Source organism: Anoplophora glabripennis, unplaced genomic scaffold, assembly GCF_000390285.2.
Source record: "Anoplophora glabripennis isolate ALB-LARVAE unplaced genomic scaffold, Agla_2.0 scaffold295, whole genome shotgun sequence".
In the NCBI taxonomy this organism is placed as follows: domain Eukaryota; kingdom Metazoa; phylum Arthropoda; class Insecta; order Coleoptera; family Cerambycidae; genus Anoplophora; species Anoplophora glabripennis.
The window spans coordinates 119232-134030 of record NW_019416400.1 but is presented as its reverse complement, the minus strand read 5'-3'; the positions used below and the strand labels follow the sequence as shown (position 1 = coordinate 134030).

The window sequence follows — 14799 nt, the reverse complement described above, 5'->3', positions numbered from 1 at the left end:
TTTTATTTGCATTTTTTTAAAGTTGCGTCACGAAATTTTGTTAGTAAATATCAGATTCGGATTCAACACCCCAAAAAAGATGTGGAGTAGAGGAAATTAAAACTACCTCACAATTGTCCCGCATTACAACGCAGAAATTGGAGACATTCATTTCACCTATGAAGCAACAATGTGTGGTTCCACATGTCCAAACTTACATTAAAATTGACACAAGACTTTGTGAAACTGGCAGTTTTAAAAGGACAACAGATATTCCAGGAAGGCCTGCGACAGTTCGAACAGTTGAGATTGAAGAAGCTGTCTTAAATAAAACTGAAGAAGACTCGCAACACGTGTACGGGAAATTGCTCGTGAATTGAATATTACAACACAACTGTATGGCAAGGTTTAAGATCTCAACAACTTTATCCTTATCACATGCAACGTGTGCAGGCTCTATTACCTAGAGATATTCCCCTCAGAGTGGATTTATACCCCGAATTTCTTAAGCCTTGTGCTTTTCACAGACGAAGCGTCGTTTTCTCTCAAATGCCATAATTAACTTTCACAATAACCATATCTGGGCTGAGGATAATCCCAGTGCTATCATAGAAAATCATTTTCAAGTACAACTTTCTCGAAATATTTCGGTGATCACCTTATTGCACCTTGCATTCTTCCACAAAGACTTACTGGCGAAGAGTACCGAAGATTTTTGGAGCACAAGCTTCCTGAACATTTAGAGGAAGTTGATTTAGAAACCAGAAACAGGATGTGGTGGATGCATGGTGGAACACCGCCACACTTTAGTTTGGTTGCGAGTGAATCTGGACGAGATTTATCCTAACGTTGAAGAGGAAGAGCGGGACCGCAAGCCTGGCCTACCAGACCACTAGCTTTGAATCTTTTGGATTATTTTTTAGAGGGTCACTTGAAGTCACTAATTTACAAAACTGCAGTCCAAAATGAACAAGATCTAAGAGACAGGATATTTGAGTTGTATGCCATTTATTAATCAGATACCAGGTATATTCTAAAGAGTTCGTCAATGTTAAGGCGAATTGAGGCATGCGTTGCATAGCCGTCGGTCATTTTCAGCAATTCTTGTAAATGTTATTATCATATTTCTAGAAGTAGTTTAGTCTTAGTCTTGTAAATAATCTAACTTCGTCACATCGCAATACAATCAATAAAAGAAAAAATTTTTCACTTGTTTTTCAAACACTTTTAATGATTTTAATGATCTTAATGAAAATTCCAACGCAGGATTAACTAAAAACCCGTATTTTTACAAAACGGCCGCTTTCAGCGACAAATACTGAAAGTACCTTACGTACGTAAAATTGAATGAAGAATAGATATAGGTTTTGACTAAACAAAACTGACATACAGTGCGATACAAAAAAAGTTATGGTTATTTAAATCCAGGTACAATCCTGTATTTGTCGCCCTTTAAAATTAAACAAAAAACTAAGTACATATCGACGCTTTAGTACGAAAACATGCTATTTCAGATTTCTGTTGGAAAACATACTATCTCAAATATACCTTAATATATAAAAATGTTTGTTATTAATAATAATAATAATATCTATACTCCTCATTCTAACTATGAGAATTAGCCCAGAAGTCGGATACTTGTGCGGGAGAGGAGGCGGCATATTATTATTACGCAGGCCGCATTTGCCCAGGTTCGACTTATGTTGGTAGGCCCTAACCACCATTCAGTGCAGGAATGAGGGAAACCTGGAAAACCTCATTAATTAGGGTGGTGGTCAAATGCCAACCGGTGTCAATCTCTCACATTGACCCAAGCCAACATTCTTCCACCCTACCATACCTGCACAGAGGGTGCCAATCCTCCGTACAAGCATAGCTAATCTACGGTCTACCGGCCACGGGATTCGAAACCCGGGCAGATCGACACATTTAAGTACTGACGCCTTAAACCGTGCGGCTATCGACCGTGTAAACCGTGTACCGTGTACTAAAAATTATTAAATTTTTTTCATACAATTTGTTATTTCAAAAAAAGTTTAGTAATGTACGTGATGCAGCATACTGCATATTATTCTATTTTTTTAATTAACAATTTTGTCGTTTATAACAGTAACTTAACAAAATTAATTGAAAAATGTTGAATAAAAAATTAAATAAACAGTGTACCTGAACATAAACATTTCTTACTTTTTTAAAAATATATTATATAAGTTTATAATAAATGCACGGTTTCAATTATTCAATGTGCCAATTTAAATTTCTAGTCACACTGAGATAGCATGTTTTTACCTAAAGATCTGAGTTAGCATGTTTTCCAAGCTTAATTTGAGGTATGCTACCTTCCAATTGAAATATGAGATAACATGTTTTCAACCGATCTCTGAGATAGCATGTTTTCGGACTAAAGCGTCGATATTTGAGTTTCTCATCACCAATACTTCCAGTTTCCCGAATTTCGTCAAATACTGAACAAAAATGTAATCAAAATACCAAACAAAAATTTTTTTGGACGCTCTTTATTTCTAGAATCAAGCCGTTGCGGACCCATGTTCATATGAACTTTTTATCTTAAAATTGGTCAAAGATTCACTCTTTAAACTTTGTACAAGTACTTAAAAACACCTTGTATATTTATGGTTACAAATATATTTTATCTGCTCCGACTATAGTAAATAGACTATTAATAAATTGTTTTTAAGAAGGTAAGTGCCTTTTACCGTAGAAGTGGAAGTTGCTATGAACAACGGGAGGTAAGTGAGGTAACTTACCTCCTTAGGGAAAAAAGCGATTTCGAGTTATAAATGCATATGTTATGAACAAATAAATGGAAATATTTCATGAACATTACATTTTATTAATTATTATGAATGAATATTTATAGAAATTGTACAGTTGTTATTACATTTAGTAACATTTATAAAATCTGGATAATTATTTCCCTCGCGTTTACTAATTGTCACATTTTTCTCAAGATGATTTGACGGCTCCATTTCAGTCACCGGAGGCTCAATATTATCTGACTGATCCATTAATCCATTATGATGCGGCGTACTACTAGAACCTGGATTGTAAAGAATACGGTTGCCTATTTCATTTTTGTTAATTAAAGTGACAGCAACATAACTTTCGGAAATTGTGACCGATTTCTACCCACCATGTCTCTTGATTACTAATATATCAACTCCTGTATTGGCCAGTAACGTTGCCGATGTTCTTCGGAATCAATGGGTTGTATATGTTTCAGGATGTTATAGTTTCAAAAACTGTGCAATCTTATTGAGAATGATAGAAAGGGTATTCTTGCCGACTGGTTGGTTGTAACATCTACCTGCTTGATAGCGCATAAAAAGCGAGAAATAAATTTCAGTTTTAATTTCCAATCTAATCTTGATATATTTCTTGAAAATTTCTAGGTGAGAAACAGAACCCAGACGAGAAGTAATTGTAAACGTACGTGACATACCATTTTTGGAATCTGGAATTGTAACTACAATAATAATATCATCGAAATTTTTGAAATTGACGTTGTCCAAAGTAAGTTTGCATAAATCATCAGAACGACATGTAACGTAGTATTTAATATTTATTTTTTAATTCTCTAAATTACAGAATTCAAGTCTAATTTCCTTTAACGAAGCTATCAAATTGTAAATAATTTATTAATACACCTATTTACATAGTAGATATTCCATAGATTTTCTTAGCAGATACTTAACTAACCCAATTCCTGATTCTACCGAAAATTAGACTTATTCCACATATATAATTATATTTCTCGGAGTCAGTTATATATAACTAACAGTTAATCCAACCACAGTCGGTTCCAACCCACAGCATTTACTAAATTAATAAGGGACAACGGTGTATAATGCAATATACTTCTGGAGATGGGAACATACGGAAATTGAATTTGTGTAATGTTGGTAATCCGTGAAATGACTAGTTAGGATCATTTCGCTGGTGTATTTACCCAGGGAATTCCACTTAGCGTCTTGCTTCAGATTATTACCGTCGTTTACTTAATGAAATCTGAAAGACTTTTATAAAATTTATGGCAGAAGTGTACAGGGTGTTTGTAAATAAGTGCCAAATATTTTAGGGAGTGGCTGCTTAATTTGTTTTGTGAAAAAAAGTTCACATAAACGTAGATCGAAATATGCTTCGTTTCCAATTTTAATTTCTTTATTTATTTTTATTAATTATTTTAGAGTTTTAGATATTGACTCGAAATTTGATGGTTATATTTTATTTAGAAATATTGACAGCAACCTACTAGATAATGCATCAATAGAAATTAAAAATACACAAGTTGCAATAAAATATCAAAACGGGAAAAGTCAGTGGCGTACCATTTGTTTTTAATTTGTGGCATTCTCGCACAAACGCCACTATGACAAGTAGAATCACCCCAAAAAACGCCCATTCATCCCTCTAAAGCGTTTTTCAAATTTCGAGTCAATATCTTTAAAACTCTGAAATAATTAATAAAAATAAATAAAGAATTATAATTTAAACACTCTGTATATCGGAAAGGAAGTATATTTCGACCTACGTTTAAATGAACTTTTTTTCACAAAATAACTTCAACAACCACTCCCTAAAATATTTCGCACTTATTTGTAAACACTCTGTATATTTATACATATATTATTAGAAAATGTGTAAGAAAGAAATAGTAACAGCTAATGCAAATATAAAAGTAATGTCTGACTCAAATCTTTAACTTACACTAGAAATTGTGTAAAATTACATAATTAAGTAATTTTACATATTTCTAATGGCTTTTATACACAAAAATGGAAATGACTTGAACATTGTATATAATTATACGTTTGAGCGTATATGTATTTTTGTTTTACAATGTATTCTACCTTTTATGTTGTATTTTTACATTTTAAAATGTATTATTCCTAATATTTTGGGTTTTTACTATATTTGTGTAAATATACGAACAAAAGTGTCTAATCTTTATACGCAAACATCCAGATTGAAGCTTACTATTTAACACCTGTTTTATTCATTATTTACAGTCACTATATTTTATTTTCAGTTTAATGTGGTCAAGAAGTCACCGCACTCGAAATGGTTCAAAGATTCCACTTCAAAATGAGCCTGGATGTGAGAATTAGGGCAAAATTTTCATCCAGAAAAAGCCTTCGTATAAATGAAAACCGTAGTAAAATTTTTCCAAGAAAATAAATTAAAAAGGTTTTCCCTTTAGGTGGCCATTTCCTTGAACGAGTCAAATTGTCAAATAGTCAAATTTCTGGTGTTTTTAAGTACTGAAATCTTGAAAAGTAAAACGTGTAGAACAAAAATAAGCACAAAAATGAAATCCTTGATGTTCTATTTATTCACTGTCACTATTTAAATTTACTCAAATAAAATAATAACTAAAAAAAAGCGTTTGTAAAACATGCGTTTGCTGTTATCCTAACCCCACATTTTAAGAATTATATTCACGTACTTATAAATAAAAGTAAACAATTTTATATGTAGGACTAAGAGCCGGTTTTTCAATCTCTGGTTAACTAATTGTTACTTTTTGTATTGGAGTTTTCATAGATTAGTAAAGAAAAAAAAGTTAAAAACGAATTTATAAATTCATTCTTTGTTAAAAGCTTGCATGTTAAATGAAAATTATTGCTTATCCACTAAAACATAAGAAAATAAAGTGATGGTTAACCTTAAGTTAGGAGTTAACCAACGATTGAAAAACCGGCCCTAAGCAAGTAAATGTTATAAGAATATTTACATGTGGAGTTATATATAAAAAGTTAGTATTTTCGTAGATTTCAGTACCTAAAACCTTGATGCATTGATCGTTTTTTGCACCTGTTTATTCGTTTTACTGCGGCGTCTTTGAAAATACTCAGGTGGCATGACATAACATTCCTATTATTTGATTTAGATTATTCAGTTATTAAATGTTTGAAATTATTTGTCTGTGGAATTAAAGAATACGGCGCCCTTAATTAAGTAAATTACATATTTTAAATGAATAAATCTTAATTTTATTTAATGTTATTTTTCCTTTACATTTCAACGCCATAACCGTTTTAGGAAAAATATTTAAGCATGAAAGAAAAGTTATTCTTTTCAAACATGTTACAAAATAATAATGCCTAATTCTTTCTTAAGTTCTATGTAGTTTTCCCGTTTCTCTGTAAAATTACTCTTTAAGTGTCGTAAATATATCGATAATGTAAATTTGGAATTTTTGGGAAAATACTCAAAACGTGTAAAATTACATGCTTAATGTAATTTTACTTGTATGATAATTCCACATTATCCTATTTGGCTACTAAATAACCAATGATCTAGATTGTAATTTTACATAAAATTTTTATCAGTGCATTTAAAGAAGCCTAAAACTAACTCGAGCTTTATATACGATGTTTATTAAACGTACGACACTTGAGATACTTGAAGATCATTTCTTGTTGAAAGTTTGGGTTGGAGTTGTGGGTGGCCAATTGGACCGGTATTTCTACCAGGGAGATTTACCGGCAAGGTGTATCGCAAATTTTTGGAACAAACGCTACCTCACTTTCTGGAGGATGTACTACTGGCCACAAGAAATGCAATGTGGTTTGTGCACGATGTTACACCAGTGCACTTTAGTGTGGATTATTTCCTATGGGGCCATCTAATGTCATTAGTTTATACTACCCCAATGGAAAATGTGGAAGATTTAAAAAAATAAGATAATTGCTGGGTGTAACTTTTTAAAGAATTCCATAGTCAACGAGGATAAGATTGGATTCTTACATCCTAGCTGGAGGTAATCATTTTCAAGAACAATTCTTGCATATTAAGAAGCTTTACATGTAATTTTCGGTAATAAAATGTTGTTATGAACATGTATTTAGTAGCTCATTTTTTAATTTAAACATTGAATGATAAAGACGTCACTAAAAAAATGACGTATAAAATTAAATATATACTTTGTTATTTAAATAATTTTTTACAGAGATTGTTTTATATACAGGGTGTTACAAATCAGTAGGTCAACCCGTTAACCATATATTCTTTGGACTAAAATACTGGGACTTTTTTATTGTCACTTTTCAATTCGGAGCCTCATTTTCAAAATACAGGGTTTCAAAATTAAAATTTATAAAATTATTTTTATTGATAACTCCGGTGATTGTAGAGATATTTATTTGAAATTTAGCACATATTATGATCTTAAGTCGGCACACTTTTTGTGTAATTTTGGTTTAAAATATCAAAGGGTGAACGGTGAGGAGGGGGGTTGCAGTACCCATGGACCTCCTATTTTTTTTAGTATACCTATGCTTTCCGAATATTTTTTTCTAGATAAAGCGGCGGTTTATTTTATTTGTTTCACTCTTGTGAGATTTCTCGCTTTGATATTTTAAACCAAAATTACACAAAAACTAAGCCGACTTCATATCAAAATATGTGTTAAATTTGACACCCTGTATTTTGAAAATGGGTCTCTGAAATGAAAAGTGGCATAAGAAAAGTCCCATTATTTTAGTCCAAAGAATATGTTGATTAATTTCTTGTCCTACTAATTTGTAACACCCTGTATAGTTACAGTTCTCATTGATTTCGTTAATTTACTTGTATAAATTTACATTCTGAATATATTACACAAAAAGTATAAAATTACATGCTTTATGTAACTTTATTTGCACGAGTATAATGTAATTTTATATTACCCATCAAAATAACCATTAAAATAAAATTTTTATGAGTAAAAAAATCTTAGTTTGGAACTTCCTCATACTTCCGATACCAAATTCAGTGAAATGCATTGTCAACAATTACCACTTTTGTATTTATTTCTAATTATTTACCCAACTTTTTAGTAATATTATTGAACTTCTCGAAGTTCCAAAATTCTTGGTAATATTTTTTGAGTTTATTTATTATTTACTGATTTAATAGAAATATTTAATAATCGCAGATTTGTATTTTCTACAATTCGTGGGGATATTTCGACGGTAAACCGAAAATTGATAGACGCAATTAATATCAATTAAATCCGTGAATAAAGAGAAATGTACTTCGGTTTCCCGAGTAAAACGAAAATTTATATTTTCTGGCGTCTGCGGAAATTTGGATGTATATTAATATTCATTGAAGTTGTACGACTGCTATTATAAACGAAACTTGAAGGAGATCCGAATAATTATTCCGCTAGATAATTTATACTAATATTTACGCAGATTTTAGTTATTGCTGATTTTTTTTTAATAATTCGCAATAAAAAGTCCTATCAAGTCTAAACAAATCAACGTTTATTAATCTCCTCACTAAATAAGGATATGAAAAAAAGTCAGATTATATAATTAGATACATTCAAAAACCCGATTTCTATAGGAATTTGATATTGTTATAATTCGATTATAAGTGAAGAGGTATATCACATTATAATACTTATACAAATAAAAGATTGAATATAGTGCATCACACATTATTTTTTTGTCTATTGATTTATGATATATTTTGTTGTGACAACCAATATACGTATTTTTGGAAATACCTTCTTTTTAGAAAAGTCATGATCAATTGTGGGTTCGATTTGAAAAAAATGCAACTTAGATTTGTAATTCCAAAGCAGTTAGAGCTTTAAAACAAATTGAATTCTAAAAAATACTTATAAAAATTTGTAAGATAGTGTCAACTTGTTAGTTTTTCATCTGAAATATCAAAATTTTATCGAAAAAACATTGTTTAGACCAAAAGAATCCTTCCAATTTTCAATAATAATATTCGAGCGTAATATCCAAAATGAAATGTACTGTACAAAAAAGCAATGTTCTGCATGCCCTCTATCTTGTATAATAATCAATATACCTTGCATAGCTAATGAATTAAATTTAAAACACACTGTATATCTTTTCCGTATTTGATATGGGATATATAAGAACAAAAAACACCATTATATTTTGTCGATGTTCCTTCGTTTTTATTTTAGTTATTTTTTGCAATTGTTTAAGAACCGAAACAAGTAAATTTGTCATATCTGCATTTTAATTGATTTATAATCAGTCTATAGAGGAGTTTTAATTTTAAACGGCTTTTGATCATTATAGTTTTTCATGCAGTCTGTTTTTTTTTGTTTAAATATTTACAAAATAACAGAGATAGAAGACGAGTTATTAAAATGAACAAGAGTTTATTTCTAGTTAAGAAACTAGAACATTGTGAATCTCTGATAATATGGATGATATTGAAAACAATCGTAACATGTTCTTAACAAAAAACGAAGAAAATATAATTTACGACCTTCCAACTTAGCAGGGTAGAACTGCCAGTTGTCTTATTTCATAATTTATAAAAGAACCCCTGCCAGTACTTGAAGCCAAGGAGGAAAATTTTGTTACATTACTCAAAAGGGCAGAGAACCATTTTAACCCCTGAATACTATTAGTATCCCATAACTAAGAAAATCTCCGAAAAAACTAATTAACAATCACATTTAATTTCAATCCTTTTTTAATTTTTTATTTCTGTAAGTTTCAGTAAATATTTATGTGTGTTCTTAACTTACTCTTACATAATGGGTGTTAATCAAGTAAGTATACAAACTTTAAGGAGTGATATTTTGAGTTTTTTCAAAGCAAACATGTCAACAAATCAATAATTTGCGAGATATAAGGTGTTGAAATAAAAAAAAACTACCTTTCTAAAATATGAAGTTGTTTGAGGGGGAATTATGAATCTTGGACCATTCTATCTGTACATCTTTGTGGTATTTTCAAGAAAAAGGATATTTTTCGTTTTATTCAAAAATCAAATAATTCTTCATTTTTTATTATTTTCTTTTATTAACGTTGCCAAATATTCCATAAAACAAAATAATTTTAGAACTATGTTAGAAAAAACCCATCATGACAATTCCGAAACAATCAATGGCGTAGAAATTATGCATTTCGTTAAAAAAATCATCTGAACATCAATAAAAATAAAAAAAAGTAATAAATCGAAAATGGTTCGAAATTTGAATAAAATAAAAAATCTTTTTTCTTGGAAACGCCATATGGATGTAGAAGTAGCGATATATCCGCCACTGGTACAGTCCGTACGATATTTGTTAAGATAGAATTCCAAGAAGACCCCTGCATCACTTTCTTTCCATTCGCATTCGACGCATTCGACACTCGAGGTTGTATTTCGTTTTTGTATCAGCACGTTTATAATTGTATTATATTTCTAGTTTATTATTTATTTATTATACAGGATGGTTCGAATTTTATGCAGGAAACTTCAAGGGCATATAGATCTCTTTAAAATAATATGTGTTTGCCTTATAAACATAGGTCTTGAACGGCACCGTTTTAGAGATACAGGGTGTTGAAGTTGATTTTGATGATTTTTTGTTTATATCTCCGGAATCTATTAACCGATCTCAATAAAATTTGGTACATATAATGTATGATAAGTAGGCCTTATATTCCCTGAAATATGAGCTTTAAAGGTTCATCCAGTGGTGTACAACTGGACAGGGGTCACCCCCTTTTTTACAAAAAAACCTACGCCACTGCATTTTTTACATGCCATTGTAACTGATTTATATTTTAATGCACAAAATACGTAAAAATGGTGACTTTAATTTTTTTCCTAAGATTCACCGTTCTCAAGTTATTCATACCACTACAATCCCCTTGTGGCAGACACTTCTAACGATAATATTACAAGAATATTTGTTTATGTTTAAAAGTAAGTGCAATTTGTAAGCACATCAACAAAATTATTTACACTCCTTTCTACACCACCTGTGGGGTAGTGTGCGATATAAACAAAAAATCAATTTTTTTTTAAAACCTCAACACCCTGTTTCTCTAAAACGGGGCTATTCCAGACCTATGTTTATAAGGCAAACACATATTATTTTAAAGAGAATATCTACCCTCGAAGTTTCCTGCATAAAATTCGGACCACCCTGTGTGTAATTTGTACTCTACTGTACTTTAAAGAAATAAAAATACATTTCAATCCAAAAAATCTACATTATATAAATTTACCTTATATACAGGATTTTGCATCAGTGAGTACAAAAAAATTGAAAAAAAAAACAGTTAACACCGTCCTCCTTCAATGGACTGTAACTTTCTAAGGGAGGCTCGAATTAAAAAAATTTATATGAAAGACCCCTATTAAAATTTTCTAAGGAATGTAGTACTGGTTTTATGTACACGTCCTGTATATTTTAATATTCTGAAAATAACGCTGAAAATTTAAAGGTACGCCCCTGTCGCGATAAATTGTTACAGTAGTTCCGATAAAGAACTTTATTGACTTATTCTTTTCTTGAAATTCTATATCAACAAATATTGTACGGACTATACACTTAGTTACAACTAAATGGATTTTTAGCTTCAATTAGACAAAGTTTCATCTTTCTGTAGCAAACCATTTCCTAGAGATAAATTTATTTTTAAATTTGAACACCCCATGTCTCAAAACTATCGATTTGCGGACCAATATTTATATAACCCCTGCGGTTTAATATCCCGTACTTGTGTTTTCGAGGAATATTATGCATTTAACGTTAAATATTGCTACAAATAAAATAAACTATTAGAAAATACACTTCACATTGAATGTATGAAATAAAAAAGCGTGCCCTTCACCAAAACCCAAACAAGACGTATTTTGCCGCCCCATCCCCCGCCCCCCAACACGCCACTGCGACTCACCTGGCTGGAGAAGTTCCTCGATGTGGTCCGGCGCTTGCCTCGCCTCCCTCACGGTGGACTCCACGACGGCGGTGTCGCCTCCCAAGTCGACCATCAATTTGTCTTTGAGCGGCACGCAGAGGACAGCAGCCCCTAAGCCCAGGAAGAAAAACGCACCCACCGTTCTACACATGTTTACGGCACCTCTTAATAAAATACCACCCTTATCGGATTTATAGCGGGCCAAACAGAACCCGGAGCCCTCTGGGGTAGATAATGCGAGAGATGAGATATATTTTCACTTCGAGGAAAGTGCAATTTAATGACGCGATTTGTCGTGGTCGGTCTCTGTTGTGTGGCGTTTGCTCTTATTATACTACGCGCTGGGGAATAGTGTCTACTTATAAACGCATTTTTTAGCGGGTCGGCGAAGAAGTGGGGCCGGTTTGCATTTATTGCGGCTGACTGTTATATAATTATGTTTTTTTGGCTTTGTGGTGGCGAATTACATCAGAAGAAGAACAAATCGTTTCTCGGATGCCGATGCCGTTGAAATGCAAATCGTTGTTTTACGCTACTGTTGCATATCCTGGTAATGTACGAGGGTGAGGCAGAATTTTTTCGTTGAAATTAATTCTAGAAAAAAAATACGAAATTTATACAAGGCGCCCCGCATCGTTATATTCAAATTGTGGGAGCCTAAAGTACACTTCTTTTCAAGTAAAAAAAAAACACAAAACTCATACAGGGTGTTTCAGGATTAAGTCGACAAACTTTGGGGAGATGTTCCCCATAAAAAAATAAGAAAAAATCAAGTATAATTTTTTTCCAGACGCTTCATTTTTTCGGCGTTAGGGCGTTAAAGATTAAAAAAAATTGAATTGAAACTGAATAAAAAATGGAATAATTTAAAAAATATTTTGTTCAAAATGGGCGCCTCCGGACTATAGACAAGCACGACATCTTCTAATTATGAATTGGAGTTAATTCTCGACACACTTGGACTATTCGCTGTCTTAGACCTTCTAGGGTATCAACTGACACCACGTAGACTTTTTGTTTAACAGCACCCCAAACGAAATAATCCATCGGTGTCAAGTCCGGTGAACGTGCGGTCCACGCTGCGGGTCCTCCACGACCAATCCATCTCCTGGGATAATTAATGTTTAATCGTTCCCTAGGACCTCTACCAAAATGAGCAGGACAACCATCTAGTTGAAACCAACTGTTCATTCGAGTATTAAGCGGAACGTCTTCTAACAGATCTTGAAAACCATTTTCAAGGAACTCGGTAAAGATGTCAGCATTTAACTGATGCGGAAGGAAGTAGGGACCAACTATAGTGTTGTCCAACATACCCAACCATACGTTACATTGGAATTCATGTTGAAAAATATGTTCCCTTACCGCCCGTGGATTCTCGTAGGACCAAATATGGTTGTTCCTTTGGTTTAAAATTCCCCTTCGAGTAAATGTTGTCTCATCTGTCATATTACTTTTTGCGTAAACTGATCATCATTCTCGGTTTGGTTTAACATCCAGTCACAAAACATGCGCCTGCATCGTATGTCCTGAGGCAATAAATGTTGCACACGCTGGATATGGTACTCATAGCGTCCATCAGCCCAAAGACTCCTCCAAATGGAACTTGACGAAATACTTAGCTCATAGCTAGATCTTCTGACACTCGTGGATGGATTTTCATCGAAATGGTTTAAAACAGTATTCGATCTTACTTCGTCCTGAAGTGGAGCAAAATGTCCATCAGCATAAGTTGGAATACCGAAAGACCCAGTTTGTCTGAGAAGACTGAAGAAATGTTTCCTTTGCTGGTAGTCTGCGATGAGGAAATTTTACTGCATATTCACGGCGAGCCGCCGTGGCATTTCCATCACAAAAACCATATACAAAGACCATGTCAGCATATTCATTGTTCGAAAATATGGACGGCATTATTAAACTTATTTTTATTATTAGTTTGAACGCTTTATCTAATCGATAATTTATGCAACAATTCGCAAAATAACATTTAAAACGACAAATTAACATTGCTTGACAGCAGCCTACTCGAAAATTTTTATTGAGGTTCATTTTAAAGTTTATCGACAGAATCCAGAAGCACCCTTCCGAAAAATCAATTTTGCCATGAAACTATAAGAGTTAGGAAAAAAAGTGAATGTATACTTTTTGTCAATAGCAAACTGTTCTATCTAAAAACGGTATCATTTTTTATTTTCAGTAGGGCCGCATTAATTTTTTTATAATTTAATGAGTCTGAGTCCCCATAACTCCGCCACTGGTTGTTTGCGGGACTTCTACTTCTATGGAAAAATGGTATCTTATAAGAAGATGTGTCATGCCAAATTTGGCTTAAATAGCCCTCTTCATTTAGAAGTTATTTAAAAATTTCCAATTTTTTTAAAAATCTATAACGCCCTATATTTCGAAAATGAAGCGTCTCCGGAAAAAAAATTATACTTGATTTTTTTCTTATTTTTTTATGAGGAATATCTTCTCAAAGTTCGTCGACTTAATCCTGAAACACCCTGTACATCCATATTTATTTGTTTCAAAGGTACACGCCTATGAATTATTGGCAGATAATAAATTCTTTCTTAAAGTAAACAAAACATGATTTTATTTCAGAAAAAGTCGGTTAATAATATTTTCAAAACGTCTACCTCCTCGTTGAATGCAGGCTTGTACCTGTAGGCCAACAGATGACGTAGTTATCAGTATTTGGTTTTGTCGTATTTGTTCGGCAGTCTGCTGCATACGCTCCAATAATTCCTCTCTTGTATTTGAAACTTGCGCGTACACTAAATCTTTCATGTGCTTCCCATAAACAAAAATCAAGGGAATCGCGATCGGGTAATCTAGATGACCAGACAACAGGACCATCTCGACCAGTCCATCTTGGTAATTGGCGCTAACCCAATTTCGGACAGTAATTCCGAAATGTGGTGTGTCCCATCCTCTAAAAGTCGTTGCAGTTCGCCAATAAGGAATTGCCCGAATATAACCTCGCAAGAATAACGACATCAACAAGCCATCGATTAGGGCAGCCCAAATGTTAACAGAAAATTCTTGTATCCTAGATGTGCGTATAGCCTCAGACCGCGCTTTAAATGCTGGAAATTGACAACCTAGAAAGGATGCAGAG

The 14799-nt window shown here is 32.7% G+C and overlaps 1 protein-coding gene across 1 annotated transcript in view; it reads right to left on the bottom strand.

Annotated features, from left to right (window-relative positions):
* The window catches only part of LOC108907727, a 59257-nt gene extending 47427 nt beyond the window's left edge, over positions 1-11830 (bottom strand). Inside the window, exon 1 of the mRNA XM_018711526.1 lies at positions 11658-11830. Within this exon, the coding sequence (XP_018567042.1) occupies positions 11658-11829 (172 nt within the window). The 5' untranslated portion in view covers position 11830. The remainder of the gene's footprint in view (positions 1-11657) is intronic.
* Between the last annotated feature and the right edge of the window lie 2969 nt (positions 11831-14799).